Source organism: Schistocerca nitens, chromosome 2, assembly GCF_023898315.1.
Source record: "Schistocerca nitens isolate TAMUIC-IGC-003100 chromosome 2, iqSchNite1.1, whole genome shotgun sequence".
NCBI lineage: Eukaryota > Metazoa > Arthropoda > Insecta > Orthoptera > Acrididae > Schistocerca > Schistocerca nitens.
Window position 1 is genome coordinate 489,252,673 of NC_064615.1, and position 19,916 is coordinate 489,272,588.

A 19,916-nucleotide genomic window follows, 5' to 3' on the forward strand; every position below is an offset into this window, starting at 1 on the left:
TAATGGCAGGAATTTTAATGCACTGTGACAGGCAGTTTGGTAGGATATATAAGGAACGTGAACAGGGTCAGATGTTAACTGACAACTGTGAAGGACACATAGATGCCACGTACTCGTGTAACACAGCGTTATCGGCACCTGACAGGGTGTCCAGAAAGTAATGCACCACATTTTTTTCTCAGCCAAAAAGAATGCTACGAATGTGAAACGTTACGTACGTAGTAACTAAGTCTCCTGAGTGAATGCACCAAGTTTTCGTCACTTTCGACAGAGAGCGTAGCTGCAGGACAGTTTCAAAATGGCATCTGTAGGTGATGTACGTTACAAACAACGTGCCGTCACTGAATTTCCGACTGCAGTCAAAGAAACTGTAGGGAATATTCACAAATGCTTTTCCAAAGTCTATGGAGCATCTGCTGTCGACAGAAGTACAGTTAGTCGCTGGGCACGATTTGCAGCAGTCGGGGAGACCATCCACGACTGTCACACCTGGCATGTTGCAGCGAGCTGACGTCATTCACGAGGACAGACGCATTACGACTCCGCAGTTGACGCTGCATCTGTCAACCAGCAAAGGAAGTGTGGACGCACAAGCCTGAGGACTGCTGAACACGTCGTGAAACAGGGTTGGAGAGTCTTACCCAATCCACCCTATAGCTCTCACCTAGCACTCTCAGACTTCCACTTGTATGGGCCATTACAGGATGCGATTCGTGAAAGACGATGAAGAGGTGATTCACACAGTGAAGCACTGGCTCCGCCACCAGGACAAGGATTGGTACCGACAGGGCACACATTCACCTATTTCGCGCTGGAGGAAGACCACAGAACGGGATGAAGATTACGTGGGCGAATAGGGTGTGTAGATAAAACACGATTCTTTAGTGTAGATCTTCATCTGGCCGACTGGTCTAATCGTGAAATATCCAGACTTGTAGGGCATTCGGGTGTGCCAGTGGCCCGGTGATAGACTGCATCGGAACGTGACGGCAGCCACAGTCGTCGTCAAGTTTCAGGTAGACCACGTCTGACTGTCACAAGTGAGGAACGGCGTAACCCCTTCCCACCTGCGCCTTCCATCCTAAGACCAGTAAAAGATCTCCTTGCAACATTCTGTGTCATGCCTCATGCCGTGCCATTGTTTGGAGACTAGCAGCAGCCGGCCCAGGTGACCATTGTTTCCGAGCACAGAGGCGACTAGGGAGACAGTGATACGCCCGCTAAACCCTCTGGGCAGAACAGGTAATAGAATTGTGGAAAGGGCCAAAGGTTGAGCTCAGGTTCTCCTTCTAATTGTCATTTATTGTAATTTAAGCGGCACATAGCCGGACCTTTACCGAATGCAACTCTTTCACGGATGAAGGCCTCCAAACAAGAAATCTTAACAAATCAACAAGATTAAAATACAATTAAGATAGCAATAAATTTTTTTTTAAACCAGCAAACATATGCAAGGTGCAATACAAATGGCTGAGGGCCACAATTAAATTTCAAAATTTTAGAATATATTACCATAGACTTTTAAAGGCAGAAGGCCAGAATGTTTAAGCTTGAAAGATAGATTTAAGAATTTTGGAATATTTTTAAGAAAAAAAGAAAATAGCCATAAGCCTTAAATTTTAAGTAGCTGAAAACAGATAATTAAACACCAGTGGCACTCAGAAGCCTCCAGGAAGGTCGGTCTGCCCTCGTTCACTTAGGCGAGACAGGTGGTGAGCCCAACTACACCTGATCCGTCGGAACCCTACCAGGGGACAGCCACGGACCGACCGACACAACGACTTGCTTCCCATCAATCGGTACATGAGAACTCAAATACAAAAGGTTACGAACGTAATTATCCACAATGAAATACGTACAAACACCCGGTGCTGCTCACAGGAAAACAAACGAACCACCACAACATGAATGGACGTGGCCTGGGTAATTAAAACCACTGCTCAAGTTAGACGTCCTGGGTCGGTGAACCACGAAGCTCGTAGCGATCGGACAGCTCCACACACGCTCCGACACTGCGCAGGGACCGGCACCGGACCCAGCCAACTGCACCGCGCCCAGATAACTTCCCTGGTCCACAGCAGCCGACCGACTGCCCGCTGGTCCATCTCCCACTCACTTCCAGACACGACGGCGGAAATACTGGCTCGGACCTAACCATGCTGAGTAAACACGCCCACTGGCTAAACAACATACCTGCACTAGGAAAGGACCGACCCAGGTTCCACAAGACGGTAATTGAAGGAACCCAAAAGCGCTCGGAGAACCAGTTACACGTCGCCGGATGAGACGAGCGACCTCTCAGAACCAATACGCCGACAACATTTAAAATAGTCGTCAGTGGAAATAACGCCAACAACACACACAACCTGTCAAACACTTGCACGAAGACCTGAACGATACCCAACAGTAACTAAGCACGCACGAAGACAATCGGGAGTCGATGCACACACACACACAGCCGACTCATCAACGATCGGCGAGCCAAAACGTGTCGTCCGGTAGGACGACCGACCGACGATCCACCAAGACCGTGGCCCGGCTCAAGTAATGCGTAGCTGCAATGGTCGGGCGAGCCATGTAGACGCAGATCTCACTGCTCCAACCCGACTGCACTAGTGCCACGTTGCAACTCCCCTACTGTCAGGTCCGGACTGGGCTCCAGACACGTTCCAACTGACTGGCAGACCCGAACTCGCGAGCCGAACTCCCAATCCTAATTCCGACCAACTCACCTACAACAGACAACGAGCGGAAAGTAATAGCTGTCGAGCAAAGATACTACGAGAGGGGATATATCGGTACGCGGTGCTAGCGCTGCTCACGATCAAGCAAAGCAGCAACTCAGTGACAGTAGTAATTTAAATTAACGTAGTGAGGTGGAAGTACGTTAGAAACAGGGTGTAAAAATACATGATGGCGAGCACATGAGCCACGCACGGCTCAGATAGTCTACTCTTCCAATGTTTTAGAAAGGGTCAGTAGTGTTACTCCCGGCACCATGATAACGTGTGTGTGTGTGAGTGCGAGGCCCGGGGCATCAGGTATGACACCAGCTCACGGCTGGCAGTGACGGAGAGAAATCCCACCGCACAACGTTACGGCACAGATATCGTGCGTGAAACAGTGTAAGACATTGGTTTGGTATATTTGACCAGTTGAAGCCTGCTGTTGCTAATTACGCTGTTTAACGTGGTGTGAGAATTTTTAATTAACGTGTCAGTTGTTAACACACAATATCCACACCTTCCGCAAACATGTTTCTTCATTTCGCTTGCCACCACACTGGTACTTTCATATACCGTAACGTAAGCCTACGGCGTATTTTACCTGTATGATGTCGCTGGTGTAGTTCTGTGCTCGCTCCCACGATCCCAGTCTCACTGCTGGGTACCCGGTACCCAAGAAGGGACCTGCAACACAAAAGAACGTCGTGAGTGGCCGTCAAGTGTGAGACAAAAGGAATGCCACTTCCTTTAAATTATTTATGTCACAGAATTCTTAGTGATTTCCCTAAATCACTCCAGGCAAATGCCGGGATGGTTCCTCTGAAAGGGCACGGCCGACTTCCTTCCCCATCCTTCCGTAATCCGATGAGACCGATGACCACGCTGTCTGGTCTCCTTCCCCAAAACCAACCAACCAACAGAATTCTTAACGTATTATTAGATTTAAACTGGTGTGACGAAATACAGAAATAATTTTCTGGTAGTGAGTTCTGTAAAATGAAACACAGACTTTCACGACATAGAAGTAATGATGCTGGAAAATACAGACTTCGCAATGTACTGGTTATGACTTGAATGCTAAAGCGGTTTCTTTCTTCTAGTTTATAAAACGTTTACATATTGTTTATGGTGTATTTCATCAAGGTTAAGTGATTTACTCATATTTTTAACTACACCTATGCAATTTTGAATAGAACTTACTCTGTATGCGCATAAAATATTCAAAAATAGCTACTCTTACAAGCTCCGAGGGATGAAAAAGTGCTTAAGATAAGAAAGTAGCGGTATTAAACGATTAGTCTGATGTAGCGAACTATATGTCAGAGTGGTTGAAGAAAATGAAACAACAATAATAATATTAAGAGTAACTGGTGACACGTTGTTGCTACGGTAACAACGCAACATTTCCAGTATTCAAACAGGACGTGCGTCTGTTGATGTGGGATGGTCAGACTTCCTGCGGTTTGACAAACAATTTAAAAAGTAGCTGAACCAATAACCATGAGATCTACTCCTGTTTCCACAGATCCGCGACGCTGCTGATTCTGCTCGACGCCCCATAAACATGGCCCCACACAGAGTAGTTCAGATATAAAATCTGTTCATCAGGGCTAATCTACATGTTCTCCAAACCCTGGAGAAGTAAAACAGTACAACAAACCTATTGTTCCTTTTCGAAAGTAATTTCTTACGATGTACTTAACCACGCCTCTGCCTGCAAACGTAGGTTTTTACAAGTCTTTTTCCATTGCTCTTAACACATTCGTAAACTATTTCAAATGCTCAGAAACAGTTTTGCACCAGTTGAATATCTGCGAACGTGTCCTGATTGAAGTTCAGATGGAGCATAGAATGAAAGAACAAACCTTACTATATTAAAATTAAATTAGCGTACATTAATAACAAACCAAGAATCAAAATGAATGCCGTCCTTTCAAAAAAAGAAAAATAACAGATACATGCGTACCTTTTAAATAGAAATCTTCTGATGGGTAAATTAAATAGCATTTTGCTCCCTTTGTGAACAGTAACGATCTTAGATTGTCATCGTCTTCAGTATGCTGTCCACAAGGTGTCTAACATGTCACTATTTGCTCCAGCCCCAACCAACGACGGTGGCTGTCCTGACGTCATCCGGTGAGTAAGGAGGATATCTGCGACGGCGCACTGCATGTTTCAGCTGGTGACCAGTTTGGTGTATGTCAGCAGATACTGCAGGCCATTGCATCCTACTGATTGCTAAGGTGTGGAGGAAGAAGGTGTGGGTACGGGAGCATGTGATCGAACATTAGTCTTGAAAGACGAACCTATCACCGACTGCGGAGGGTTAGACGCTAGTTTGGAGGATACTGTCGCTATACTGTACATACCTCAAACTAGTCACGGTAAGTATAAGAGTCATCCTACATACATTCACAATACTGATCTGAAACATGACTGCCACACGTCCCTGCTGGACCCTCACACACACCTGGCCGCCTAAGCGGTCTCCAATGAAGATCATCAGCCGTCACACAAACCCTGTGTAATATCTCTTTATATTCTACTAATTATCCCTGCACAATTCTATGAGTGAATTACGTTTCCTACTTGAACATCTATATACTTGCAGAATCGATGCGCAAAGTAGTACAGTACTGTTACTATTCCATGAGCGCATAATTACTGATGTGTCGGCAGCTGGGCCAACACCTTGTAGAATGAAGTGGCTGAAAGTGCACGCTAAACTAACGCAGACGGGCGTGAAGTACTGGAACATGAGACTTATTAATGAATAAGAAGAACAGTACGTAGCTGGAATAATATACTTAACTTTATTCTCTTGTTAGAATACATCTCTTGAATAGTAGTAAGCTATAAGCACTGATACAAATGGCGCCTTGCTAGGTAGTAGCTATGGAATAAGCTGAAGGCTATTCTATCAGTCTCTCGGCAATTGAGAGGAAGACTTGGTAGGTCTGGTCGCAAGCTATGTCGTCCGTACAACTGGGGCGAGGTCTAGTCCGTGTCTTGTGACCTGCCATGTGGTGGCGCTAGGATTGCGATTACACAGTGGCGACACGCGGGTCCGACATGTACTACAGGACCGCGGCCGATTTAAGTTACCACCCAGCAAGTGTGGTGTCTAGCGGTGACACCACAATTACTCTTTGTAATATTCTCTCTAGTGTGTTGAGGGGACTGCTAGGATCTTCTCCGTGCCGAATAGCCGCATTGAACAATTGTAATTTTGCTATCGAGATTACTGGAAGAAAGAGACTGAAAATATATTGTATGCTACTCAAGAAAATATATACTGAGCATTTACATCAAAAGTGTGTAAGGAATTTCATTATATATGTATTCTCTAATTGGAAATTTGCACGGATGTGTCGTTTCGTTGGTAATCAGAAGGGAACTTCCGATGAATTGGATACGAACCTGCAATTATTAGATCCAAGAGCTCCAATATTTCATCGGATAATTAAACTCTATCAAAGCCAACTTTCCGCTTGATCTGATGTTTCCCGACTAACTACGCAACGCAAGAAAACCAAGACATTTTATGTACACAGGATTGCAGATCGCTTCGAATCATCGAGACTGCGGACAAGGAGAGTCATCGTCCGATTCTGATTAAATAAGTAAAGCTTAATTATAACATTCTTGAGAGACTGTGATGACTGTGATATGGCTGCTTATGAATGAGATCATTAATAAAATACTAATAACTAACTTTCCTCCTCACCAGCAACCAGTATAAACACAATATTAATTAAAAGTGTACCTGCACTTACCGGTGGCGAGGGTCCACTGCCATTAATACAGATATTGTAAGACCAGCACCACGTAGATGTATTTGCCAACTGCCGACATGCGCTTCGTATTAATTTGTAATGAATGGATCTGATGATGACCTAAATTGTAAATTTGTGGTAAGGTCTTATGGAACCAAACTGATGAGGTCATCGGTCCCTAAGCTTACGCACTACTTCATCTAACTTAAACTAACTTACGCTAAGGACAACACACACACCCAAGACCGAGGAAGGACTCGAAAATCCAGTTGAGGGGGGGGGGGGGGGGGCGGGGCGGCGGACCGTGCAAAGCGCCATAGACCGCGCGGCTGACCTAAACAAGGTTCCAAACCGGTTATGTAATAAAATAAGAAAGGTATCTAGACGCTGTTTGCCTTTCCATACATTGGAAGTTGTCACGATATCTGGTGGACTTCAGGACTTAAATTACGAAATTGATACTTTGAAACCAGGGGTAGTTGGTTACCCACCTTCCTCCGGACTGTGGTGGCGAGAGAGGCGTTTTTATTGTTTACTGTTGTTCGTAGTGTGTGCCTACAGACCAAACTGATCGTTTTGCTCGTGTGGAGACAGTCGCGTACTGTCTGTGCCCTTGTAGTCTCCTCCAAAAAGTATAGGCGCAAGTTCTGTCTCATTCTCTTCCGGACACCTGCGATCTGCAGTATGTGGGTCGTGGTTATCAGCTGCTGTTGCTGACAGTGAGTGACCACTGAGAGGCAGATCTCTAGCGTTTTGTGTCTCATAACGGTGTTGGAATGTTGTGATGATGTCACAGTACTGTACTGCAATTAGTTAATTTCCCATGCGAGATAATGCGGTCAAACTTTGAAATAATTCTAAGACTGTAGACATGCCGTATTCTGTGCAACATCTCTGAGAATGTAGCTTTACTTTTAGCACCATTGCACAACAGACTATACGTAGCGATTTGTTGCTGCCAAAAAAAAAGAACGGACTAAGATATTTCAGACAAAAAAACATACACTATGCATGAGAGCGGTTGAGAACTTTTGTGGGCTTGTTTATTTGGCATCAGTTTACAAAACACCAGTACCTCTTGTAAGTAGGCTGTTTAGGTGTAAGTAGGCTGTTTAGGATTTTATGTTGGTAACGCCACGTAGCGCTCTTTATGAAAATCACTGGCTGTGCTGTATGCAGTCTGTGGCTGGTTGGCATTGCTGGAATATTCGCAATTGTAGTGTTGAGCAGCTGGATGTGAACAGTGCGTAGCGTTGCGCAGTTGGAGGTGAGCCGAAAGCAGTGGTGGATGTGGGGAGAGAGATGGCGGAATTTTAAGAGCGGACGATCTGGACTTGGGTCCGCCAGAAAGAGTAAATTTGTAATACTGGCTATCACTAACTGATATATATATATATATATATATATATATATATATATAATGACCTTTGAAAGTTTGTTTGTTCTCTATCAAAATCTTTCATTTGCTAACTATGCCTATGAGTAGTTAGTGCCTTCAGTACTTACAATCTTTTATTTAGCTGGCAGTATTGGCGCTCGCTGTATTGCAGTAGTTCGAGTAACGAAGATTTTTGTGAGGTAAGTGATTCATGAAAGGTATAGGTTATTGTTAGTCAGGGCCATTCTTTTGTAGCGACTTTTGAAAGTTCAAATGGTTCAAATGGCTCTGAGCACTATGGGACTCAACATCTTAGGTCATAAGTCCCCTAGAACTTAGAACTACTTAAACCTAACTAACCTAAGGACATCACACACACCCATGCCCGAGGCAGGATTCGAACCTGCGACCGCAGCAGTCCCGCGGTTCCGGACTGCAGAGCCAGAACCGCGAGACCACCGCGGCCGGCTTTTTGAAAGTCAGATTGCGTTGCGCTAAAAATATTGTGTGTCAGTTTAGTGATGATCAGAATAAGTAAAGAGAGTAATGTCTGAGTACGTTCAGTTTTGCTCAGCTGTTTGAAAATCTAATAACGTAGAGGTTTATCAGCACAGTAATTCATTAATTTTTCTAAGGGGACGTTTCATACTCTGACTTTAAAAAAAAATTCATTTGACAGCTATTTAGCGTATAAAACTGTGACAGGGAGCTAGGCACACTCCGAAATCTAGGATCTCAATTACTATGAGAAAAATAATCTCAAAAAAGGACATTTCGTTTGCGGAGACAGTGATTTACTTTTTTTTTATTTTTTATTCAATACGTTTTTCAGGATGCAATCATTACCGATTTGGCCTTCAAAGGGCATCTTCAGATGCTAAGGGCGGCATTTGATGAACAAGTCTTCATGCGTCAACAATCATAAACATTTGTTCATCAAGTGCCACCCATAGCATATGAGGATGACCTTTGAAGGCCGAAACTGTATCATAAAAAATGATTAAGAGAAAAAAAATAATAATACCTTAGAAGAAGAATGGACGTACAGCCCTCACCAAAGTAGGCCTGCTGCAGGTCCAGTGCGTTCGTTCACAATACAACAGGTCCGCCGCGTTCGTTCACAATACAGCAGTGCAGGCTTTCAGCAGAGGGTCCACTTACCGTAGCAGGCCTCTGTGTAGAGGATGAAGAGGTCGATGTGCTTCCAATGTAGCTCGTCCAGCATGCTGGCGTCGGTGACGTCATTCCCATACCAGTGCAGCGACACGCCGCTCGTCAGCCGGCGCGCCGCCTCGCCCTCCAGGATCTGCAGGCCACGCGTACGTTTCTAACACACTTCCGCAACACACATCTTACTACCATACGGTAACAGTTTTGAAGTTGCTGTGAGCTGGACATTAGGGACACCCCCCCCCCCCCCGCCCCATTTCTGTCTCACTCATTTGTCCATTGGAAAATCCCGCTATGCCACAAGATTGCCTTATAATGCGAAGCCTCGGGAACAGGTAATGGAGGTGAGGTTAAAGTCCAGAAACCGAGGAGGCTTCTAAACGGTAAAATATTCGCAGGGAAATGAAACTAATTTAAAGAGCAAAAAATCATTCTAATAAGTATATCGAAAACAAAAGGGATGACGCCAAGAAACTACTCTAAAATACGTTGTGGATAACCATCTATACCTGTATGTTTCTACGAAATATAAAGTCCAACATAGGGATTATAAATTAATTTAAAAGCATTCAAAGAGACGAGCGGCATCACCCAGCCAGTAGCAACTCTGTCCCTCAACCTGCATGCAGGGACATCGACAATGGTACACCAGAGGTGGAGTATTCTGGTGGAATTCAGCATAGATAGATATAGCAATCACGACGATATGGAATGAACAGAAGAAAAGCTTTACATATGTTTAACTAGCGCAAGTGTGCGAGGACAGCAGTCAGGAGAATAATGGTTCAAATGGCTCTGAGCACTACGGTACTTAATACCTAAGGTAATCAGTCCCCTAGAACTTAGAACTACTTAAACCTAACTAACCAAAGGACATTACACACATCCATGCCCGAGGCAGGATTCTAAACTGTGACCGTAGCAGTCGCGCGGTTTCCGACTGAAGCGCCTAGAACCGCTCGGTCACCACGTCCGGCTGGAGTATAATGTATTGGTATCCAAACCACCAGTGGTGAATTTATATTGACAGTGCGTATTTTGGAAGAATTTTCTCAGAGGTACATAATTCAACACTTTAAAGATACGTTAGTAAATTTACGTTGGCGCATGTGTAATTGAGGCTGTAAGGGTTTGACACGATATTGCTGCCATTATATGTCAAATGAACGACGTATGAGCGATGCGAGAGAAATATCTAACCTTAACCATAACGCTTCAATATGTATACCCATTCTGGTTTATATTGCCCCTTATCGAACCATCAAACAACTAGTTTCAGCATCTTTTCCTGAGCTGTCAAACAGTTTGCATTCCGTAGTTTTGTTCATTAGTGGTACATGGATTACTATCTCGACGCAATGCTATACTCTTCGAAGCATTCATTAAATAAAAATGAGGAAGAGAATTATCACGCAGTTTATGCATTCCGAACTATATATCAATCTCCTGAAGCTTTTATTTAGTGGTTAAAGGCGCTTCAGTCTGGAACCGCGCGACCGCTACGGTCGCAGGTTCGAATCCTGCCTCGGGCATGGATGTGTGTGATGTCCTTAGGATAGTTAGGTTTAAGTAGTTCTAAGTTTTAGGGGACTGATGACCTCAGAAGTTAAGTCCCATAGTGCTCAGAGCCATTTGAGCCATTTTTTATTGAAACAGTGACTAAAAAGGAAATACAGACTTATTTCAAGAAACATATACTTTCTATTTTAAGAGCGTAAACTTTGTCGTCATTGACAGCATATCATCGAGAACTGGACCATTTTTTGCTCGTTATGCTCTCAATTATTTTGATCCATCTATCTTCTTTCTTCCCTAGTTTGAATCATATTTAATCAGTAACTTTAGACAGTTTCTGTAATGGGTATCTTGTGTTATTTTGTTTGTGTGTTATACATACTGTAGTTTATGTAGCTTTGTGTTCACATAATTACTTGATAAGTAGCCGGCTACTTTGGCCGAGCGGTTCTAGGCGTTTCGGTCTGGAACCGCGCAACGGCTACGGTCGCAGGTTCGAATGGCTCTGAGCACTATGGGACGTAACTGCTGAAGTCATCAGTCCCCTAGAACTTAGAACTACTTTAACCTAACTAACCTAAGGACATCACACACATCCATGCCCGAGGCAGGATTGGAACCTGCGACCGTAGCGGTCGCGCGGTTCCAGACTGTAGCGCCTAGAACCGCTCGGCCACTCCGGCCCCGCAGGTTCGAATCCTGCCTCGGGCATGGATGTGTGTGAAGTCCTTAGGTTAGTTTGGTTTAATTAGTTCTAAGTTATAGGGGACTGGTGACCTCAGGTATTAAGTACCATAGTGCTCAGAGCCATTTGAACCATTTGAATCTCCTGAGGACAACAGTTTGATCAACCAACCATACGAAAAGGAAACCACATGCTTTTACGTAATTCCTTGTGACATTTGTTGCTAATAAGGGATGTTAGCATTGTGTGCTTAGTGGGCTTGGTCTGAGAAAGAAAGGAGCCAATGAAGGGCAGGGTAGTGTTCTACAAGACGTACTTTACACCCACACTGAGATACGCAGCGAAGGCCTGGACAATGAAAGAAGAGGGGAGAGTAGAACCCAAGCGAGTGAAACAGAAAAACTAAGAAGTATGTTACGGAAAGCGAGGTGAGACAGAGTAAGAAATGAAACTGTTAGGAACGAAACTGGTGTACAAAGCTGAATGAGAGAACAGAGAACAACAGGTTAAAATTGTTGGGACATATAAAGAGAATGGAAGATGGAAGAGTACCAAGACGAATGATGGAGGACAAGTTTCAGGGTAAGAGGTTAAGAGGGAGAGCTAGAGCGAGATAGATTGACTCAAGAAATACGCATTTAAGAAGAAGGAGTCTAGCTGGAACAAGGCAGTTATAGAAAAAGAACTGTAGAAAGAAAGAGGAAAGCGCAAAACTACCGTTAATGTCCCAATGCGACCTGATACTGAGTAAAGGGGAAACGAAGACAATGGCGAAGTGGTAAAAATTTTAAAATGGCAGTAGGTATGTGAGTATTATACTAAGAAATGAAAACGATTTCCTTTCTTCATAGCCGTGCGGTTAAAGGCGCTGCAGCCTGGAACCGCGAGGCCGCTACGGTCGCAGGTTCGAATCCTGCCTCGGGCATGGATGTTTGTGATGTCCTTAGGTTAGTTAGGTTTAACTAGTTCTAAGTTCTAGGGGACTAATGACCTCAGCAGTTGAGTCCCATAGTGCTCAGAGCCATTTGAACCATTTGACATTTCTTCATAGCTGTCGCTTTGGCACAGAAAGGAGTAAATTATGCACCCACAAAACTTAATCATCAGCACCTCGGTGAGTTACAGGTGCAAGCAGACAATAAAAGTAATTAAAAAACAAGAATTCTGTAACGTCAACCTCAGTTACTGATGAATCTGTGGATAGATTGTGTGTATGTGTGTGTGTGTGTGTGTGTGTGTGTGTGTGTGTGTGTGTACGTGTATGTGTGTCTGTAAAAGACACAAAGAAAGCGAACTTGACAGCGTGCGCTTCAGCCGATAATTTCAGATGCGGCATAGGTATTGATGCAAACGGTTAGTTTTATAGACACTGAAATATTCTATTATTTTTGTAAATATTGTGTCCATTCCTCATCACAGCAAGATATTGTGAGAATGTTGCAAGAAATACACAATTTATTGTATCTCTGTCGTGATGAAACAGGATTAGCAGATCTGGGAGAAGTATGGGATGAAGGATGGATTAAATATATACTAAAGTGTCTCACATTACGAAATTGTTCTAGAAGCATGGCATAATATCAAAGAGTTAGGAGTTCTAGTAAAGACGTCTTGGTGGATTAAAAATTCGTGCAGCCTTCAGTACGAGGTAAGTTAGTTTGACAGGTAATATTCTTACGCACAAAAAGTAGTCATTATGAATCAGATCCACCTCTGGTACATAGTTCCGAACTTCCACATTAAAATTTACTTTTAAATCCCAGTGTACTCCTGTTGTACCTGTACGTGTTGCTTGTAGGTCTGTATGACGTCCGTTATATCCGACATAATCTTTATCGTCATTTGTAGAGAAGTAACTAAAAGTACTGCCACGGGAGACGGAGAGACTCACCTCTTCGGACCAGTGCAAAAAGTCGCGATTGTCCTCCCCGACGATGATTTCTGTGTCGGCCAGATCGGAGTAGCGTTGCAGCGTGGGGCCCAGGAAGTCTTGGAGGAAGCGGCGCAGCCACTGCGGACTCCAGCCCATGCTGTTGAGGCCGTTGGTGACGACGGCGCCGGACGTGGGCTCGTTCTGCAGCGACACGGCCCACACGTCCACGCCGCGCCTCGAGTACTCCCTCAGGAACCTGCCGGCGACAAGCGACGATCACAGAGGTTGTCGTCATTCTGCCTAAATCTGTCACCCTATCCATTCACTCATTGCTTTAATTTTAATCTGTCGGGCAGTGGACTCCTTGTCATAAGCCTGGCTAACTGGGAGGGGCACTCGCTGTTGTGTCCAGAGCGGTGGTACTAAGTTCGTGGATGCGTTCTCGAGTTGAGCAAAAGTGAGGCGCTCACCCAGCCCCACTTCGCGAACGAGGCCCTGCAGCTGTCTCGAAACGGGGAGTGACGCGACATGCCTCGGACGAACAGTTGCGCTGGACGGGCAGATGACAGTTACACAGGACTGTTTGTTGGCGCCCCATAAATTGTTTGCTGTATCATTCTCTTCTTACGTAATTCATAGTACTTCAGAGCTTTACCCTGTCTTTAGCAATTAATATTACGATTTAGAACGTTGACCGGGTATGGTGTTTCAGTGTGTTGCACTAATTAAGACGAAAACAACAAAGTTCCCATTTTTCTATTTTCGGCCGATCAAGATATGCATACGAAGTGGATATCTGACATCAAGACGAATAATTTCGTTCCTTGCATTCTACGGCAAGTAATTGTGGTTTCAAGCATTTGTGGATGCTCTCATATGTGGCAGAGGAAGTTCGATTCATAGTACGAGTTGCAGCAGTGATAGTACAGCATATTTTTCTGTATGTCATAAGATTATCATTTGCATTTTTTTGAAATGCATGCAGCGTAGTACAAAATGTTTGTACCAACAGTTCCCATAAACAAATCGTATCTCGTAAAAACTGTTGTACCGTCTAAACATTCTAATTGTCTGCCGCACCTCTCCACATCAATGCCAGTCGTCTCGACTGTGTTGCAGTCAATGCGATTTGGTAGAATCCTATGACATTCGCCAGTACAATTATGGACATACGTTGTGTGGCAAGTCTCATCAGTTTGCTTATAACTCCTGAAGAATGGAAAGTGAGTAGGTGAAGAGATACTAACAACACAAAACTGAAAACTGTTTCAAAAGGATATATTTTAAACAGAGAAACTGAAAGAAGTTGTGCATAATTTTTGTTGCTCTATTTTGAAGTCTCCTACAATATATTTGTTCGTGTCACAAGGTTCAGCAGTTTGAGGAGCACTGTAATAGAATTACGTACATGTCTTGGTTACCACAGTCGCCTAATTTCAAACCGACTGAACATATGTGGGACACTGTTAGGCGCCAACTCTACGTCCACAAATCACCGGTCACCGGTAATTTGTTGTGTGACCTTTGTGCAGACATCTGTTGCCACCTACCATCGGATGTTTACCAAGAAAACGAACAACACACTTCATACGCTGCAATCCCAGTGTACACCCTTTTATTGTTACAAGACTACCAGTTTCAACAGTCTTACGCTGGCATCATCTGACGTAAGGGACAGCATAAGATTATAATAGGGGGTGGAAATTCAATTAATTTCACCAATTATGTAAAAAAATAAAATTTCACGTAACTTACGGAACTTGTTATAAAATTGTCGTGTTTCATTACATGAAGTCAAATCGTAAACGGAGGGGACAGGGGGGTGTCCGAAAGAACCACAAAATCAAGCTGAGCTGAACTTATTTCAGTACTCATCTAATTCAGATGCAAGTGTTACTGGGTACGAGGTATCCATTACAGAGTGAATCGATATTATATACAGGGTGAGGAAAAATTCGCGCACTCGTACTTCGCAGCGCGGTTCCTTACACACTAGCAGCACAAAAATGTCTCTCACAAAATTTCGCTCTGCGCTCATATCCGGCAGTAAATGGATGTTAAAGATTGGAAATTGGAAGGCTGTCAACAGTGCAATCACATGTACGGAAATTACCACTGTCAGTATACCGGGCTAGTGGTGCATAGGTTTTGCAGTGAATAGCATTTTGGGTTAGCATGAAGGAGGTCAAGGGTTCGATGTTAGGTCGAGGATTTTCTCTCTCTCTCTCTCTCTCTCTCTCTCCCTCTCTCTAAACGTAGCTTGCGCGGTACGTTGAGGTGGTGTATTAATCCTCATCCAGCCATTACAGTGGGTCGTCTACAAAGCATGAAATGGATGTACAATCGTTTTCACTGGTCAGCTTTTAAAGAAGCCTTTTGCACGTCGTGTACGCGGATTTTTTCACACCACTGCATCTACTCTACTGCAGATCTGTTTTCTGTGTACCCTCCCCCAGTAGTCCAACCGATTAGTACCAACTATTATTCTTGCCGCGTTGAGATCCATTACATTTAGTCGCGGCCTTACAACACCAATAGGGCTACCAAAGTGATTTGCAAATAATTTCCAAACATGTACTATGTAAATGTCGGATACGTGTGGCTTAATAAATGTGTTTACTACAGTACCATATGGGAGAACGAAACTGACAAACAGATACGCGTCGACCGCAGTTCGAGACCTCGACCTCCTCCACGCTAACCCAAAACGCCCCCCTCGGCACCAGCTGCACAGCACTACTGCTGTATGCTGACACAGATAGTTACCGCACATGTGATTACAGGGTTATCAGACTGCCAATCTTTAACGTTCATTTACTTCCGGAAATATACGTAGGCCGTATTTTGTGAGACACATTTTTGTATTGCTAGTATGCGAGGAATTTCACTGTGAAGTGCGAGTGCGTGAATTTTTCTTCACCCTGTATACTGTAAAAAGTAATATAGGCGGCTACAGTTATATTAAAGGTATGAATGTGTCGTAATAGTGGGTATGTGGATAGGTCATACAGCACGTAGAGGATGTCTTCTCTTCCGTAATTTTCTACGTTTTGTCAGGCGGCACGGCTAATTCTTATACTGTGCAGTCTATGAGATCAACGTTCATTTCTGACACTCCGCTGTTCATTACTTGTAACTCTAGTACGCTGATAGTTAGCTTGTACTACGCCCGCCACCCAGCGGCGAGGTCGGTAACTTTGTAGTGAGTCTGCCGCGTCTATGCCAACACTCCTCCGGCAGCGTAGTGCTGTGCAGCAAGCTTGCGAGTCACGTTCGCCCCAAATACGCATGGCTCACCGGCCATTGGACCATCTTCTCCTGTGCGGATGCACAAACACTGCCCGAACTCTTACGGGAATCGGCAGTAACGCCGAGAGTAATGAGTATAATGGGCAGGGACACTATGAATATGTGTGTGTGGTCTTCAGTCCAGAGGCTGGTTTCATGCAGCTCTCCATGCTACTCTATCGTGTGCAAGTTTCTTCATCTCCCAGTACCTACTGCAACCTACAGCCTTCTGAATCTGTTTAGTGTATTCATCTCTTGGTCTCGCTCTACGATTTTTACCCTCCACGCTGCCGTCCAATACTAAACTGGTGATCCCTTGATGCCTTAGAATAAGCCCTACCAACCGATACCTTCTTCTAATCAAGTTGTGCGACAAATTTCTCTTCTCTCCAGTTCTATTCAATACCTCCTCATTAGTTATGTGATCTACCCATCTAACCTTCAGCATTCTTCTGTAGCACCACATTTAGAAAGCTTCTATTCTCTTCTTGTCCAAACTATTTATCGTCCACGTTTCACTTCCATACATGGCTACACTCCATACAAATACTTTCAGAAACGACTTCCTGACACTTAAATCTATACTCGATGTTAAGAAATTTCTCTTCTTCAGAAACACTTTCCTTGCCATTGCTAGTCTACATTTTATATCCTCTCTACTTCGACCATCATCAGTTATTTTGTTCGCCAAATAGCAAAACTCATTTACTACTTTAAGAGTCTCATTTCCTAATGTAATTCCCTCAGCATCACCCGACTTAATTAGACTACATTCCAATATCCTCGTTTTGCTTTTGTTGACGTTTATCTTATATCCTCCTTTCAAGACACTGTCCATTCCGTTCAGCTGCTCATCCAGGTCCTTTGCTGTCTCTGACAGAATTACAATGTCATCGGCGAACCTCAAAGTTTTTATTTCTTCTCCATGGATTTTAATTCCTACTCCGAATATTTCTTTTGTTTTCTTTACTGCCTACTCAATATACATATTGAATAACATCAGGGAGAGGCTAATACCCTCTGTCTCACTCCCTTCGCAACCACTGCTTCTCTTTCATGCCCCTCAACTCTTTTAACTGCCATCTGGTTTCTGTACAAATTGTGTGTGTGTGTGAAATCTTATGGGACTTAACTGCTAAAGTCATCAGTCCCTAAGCGTACACACTACTTAACCTAAATTATCCAAAGGACAAACACACACACCCATGCCCGAGGAAGGACTCGAACCTCCGCCGGGACCAGCCGCACAGTCCATGACTGCAGCGCCTCAGACCGCTCAGCTATGTACAAATTGTAAATAGCCTTTCGCTCCCTGTATTTTACCACTGCCACCTTCAGAATTTGAAAGAGAATTTTCCAGTCAATGTTGTCAAATGCTTTCTCTAAGTCTACAAATGCTAGAAACTTAGGTTTGCCTTTCCTTAATCTATTTTCTAAGATAAGTCGTAGGGTCAGTATTGCCTCACGTGTTCCAACATTTCTACGGAATCCAAACTGATCTTCCCCGAGGTCGGCTTCTACCAGTTTTTCCATTCGTCTGTAAAGAATTAATATTTTGCAGCCGTTGCTTATTAAAGTGATAGTTCGGTAATTTTCACAATTGTCAACCCCTGCTTTCTTTGGGATTGGAATTATTATATTCTTCTTGAAGTCTGAGAGTATTTCACCTGTCTGATGCATCTTGCTCACTAGATGGTAGAGTTTTGTCATGGATGCTTCTCCCAAGGCTGTCAGTAGTACTAATGGAATGTTGTCTACTCCCGGGGACTTGTTTCGACTGAGGTCTTTCAGTGCTCTGTCAAACTCTTCACGCAGTATCGTATCTCCCATTTCATCTTCATCTACATCCTCTTCTATTTCCATAATATTGTCCTCCAGAACATCGCCCTTGTATAGATCCTCTATATACTCCTTCCACTTTTCTGCTTTTCCTTCTTTGCTGGGTTTCCATCTGAGCTCTTCATATTCATGCAAGTGGTTCTGTTTTCTCCAAATGTCTCTTTTAACTTTCCTGTAGGCAGTATCTATCTTACACCTAGTGATATGCGCCTCTAAATCCTTACATTTCTCCTCTAGCCATCCCTACTTAGCCATTTTTCACTTCCTGTCGATGTCATTTTTGAGATGTTTGTATTCCTTTTTGCCTGCTTCATTTACTGCATTTTTATATTTTCTCCTTTCATCAATTAAATTCAATATCTATTCTGTTACCCAAGGAATATAGTGCTGGACAATAAGTTGAGAATGTGGGTTTCACGGGAGGTGTGCCGGAGATAAGCCCCTGCAGTCGCACTATGTGTCCTCGGTGGCTCAAATGGACAGCCGGCATGGCAGCTCAGCGTTTTCGGTCAGAGGGTTAGCTGCCCTCTGTAATAAAAAAACTGAGTTAATGGATCAACGACGAACTGAAATGGATGTCTTACGATGTCCGCCCAGATCAGATGGAACGAACAAAATGAAATTAAAAAAACAAAAAAAAATGTCATGTAAGCAGGAGATCCCGGGTTCGAGTCCCGGTCGGGACACACATTTTCAACTGCCCCCGTTAACTTAACGCCGGTATGCAGCTAGGGGTATTCATTTCACTGTAATTTGATTTTATCTATTGTATGACTTCTGCCACATACGTGCATTTTATCAATCGGGTTTTTATCAAGATGTGTATATGTGTAGAGTGCCGTTTATACTTTGATTTCATGTAATGTAATATAACAATTTTATAATAAGTTCCGTAAGGTATGTGGAATTTTGTTTTTCATGGAATCGGTGAAATTAATTGCAGTCGCCCTTCCCTGTTGCTATCTTTGTGTGTGTGGTGAGATCGTACGATGGCAGCATAAGACTGTTGAAACCGGTGACCTCGGAACAATGAAAGTGTCTGCTATGCTATCGGAGCGTACGGAGTGCCCTGTTTATTTACAACCATAGCGATCGCCCCACAGCACAGCATGTGTACCTCACGAGATCTGATACGCAGTTGTCGAATCCATACTGTATTGCGTTCTAAAGGTGCGCCAACACGCCGTTAAGCTGGTGGTTCTGATATTCCGGCTCATCACTGGAAGCTAAAATGCTGACTTCTCAATACTGCCATTATGTAGTATTGAGTAAAAAGTGTTAATATATGCTGGCCAGGTGCTATGAAGGAGCTATTTTCAAGGTAGCTTTACGGCTGAAAGAGCTATATTTGCTTCGAAATAAATTCGCTGGACGCTAATTGCTTGGCATCAGCTGTGTTAAGTATAGATGTACCACATGGTAGTGACATATCAAAATTTGTGCTGCACCGAGGTTCCAACCCAGATTGCCCCCTTATGGAGAGCGGTCGCCTTAACCATTCAGCTATCCGTGCACACCTCCCGATCCGATCCAAACATCGATTTGTCACGCTGTCTACTTCTCCATTAATCGTCATTAGTGTCTATTCATCCATACATGTAAGTAGAGATATATTTATCTTGATATGTTAGTACTTGGATTCTTCCGTTATTGTATTTCTCTAAAA

The 19,916-nt window shown here is 43.7% G+C and overlaps 1 protein-coding gene across 1 annotated transcript in view; it reads right to left on the reverse strand.

Annotated features, from left to right (window-relative positions):
• The window catches only part of LOC126236431 (lysosomal acid glucosylceramidase-like), a 153,251-nt gene that overhangs the window by 19,338 nt on the left and 113,997 nt on the right, over positions 1-19,916 (reverse strand). The window contains exons 6-8 of the mRNA XM_049945733.1: positions 13,142-13,379; positions 9,042-9,186; positions 3,328-3,410 (exon numbers count right to left, since the gene is read on the reverse strand). Of these exons, the coding sequence (XP_049801690.1) occupies positions 3,328-3,410; positions 9,042-9,186; positions 13,142-13,379 (466 nt within the window). The remainder of the gene's footprint in view (positions 1-3,327; positions 3,411-9,041; positions 9,187-13,141; positions 13,380-19,916) is intronic.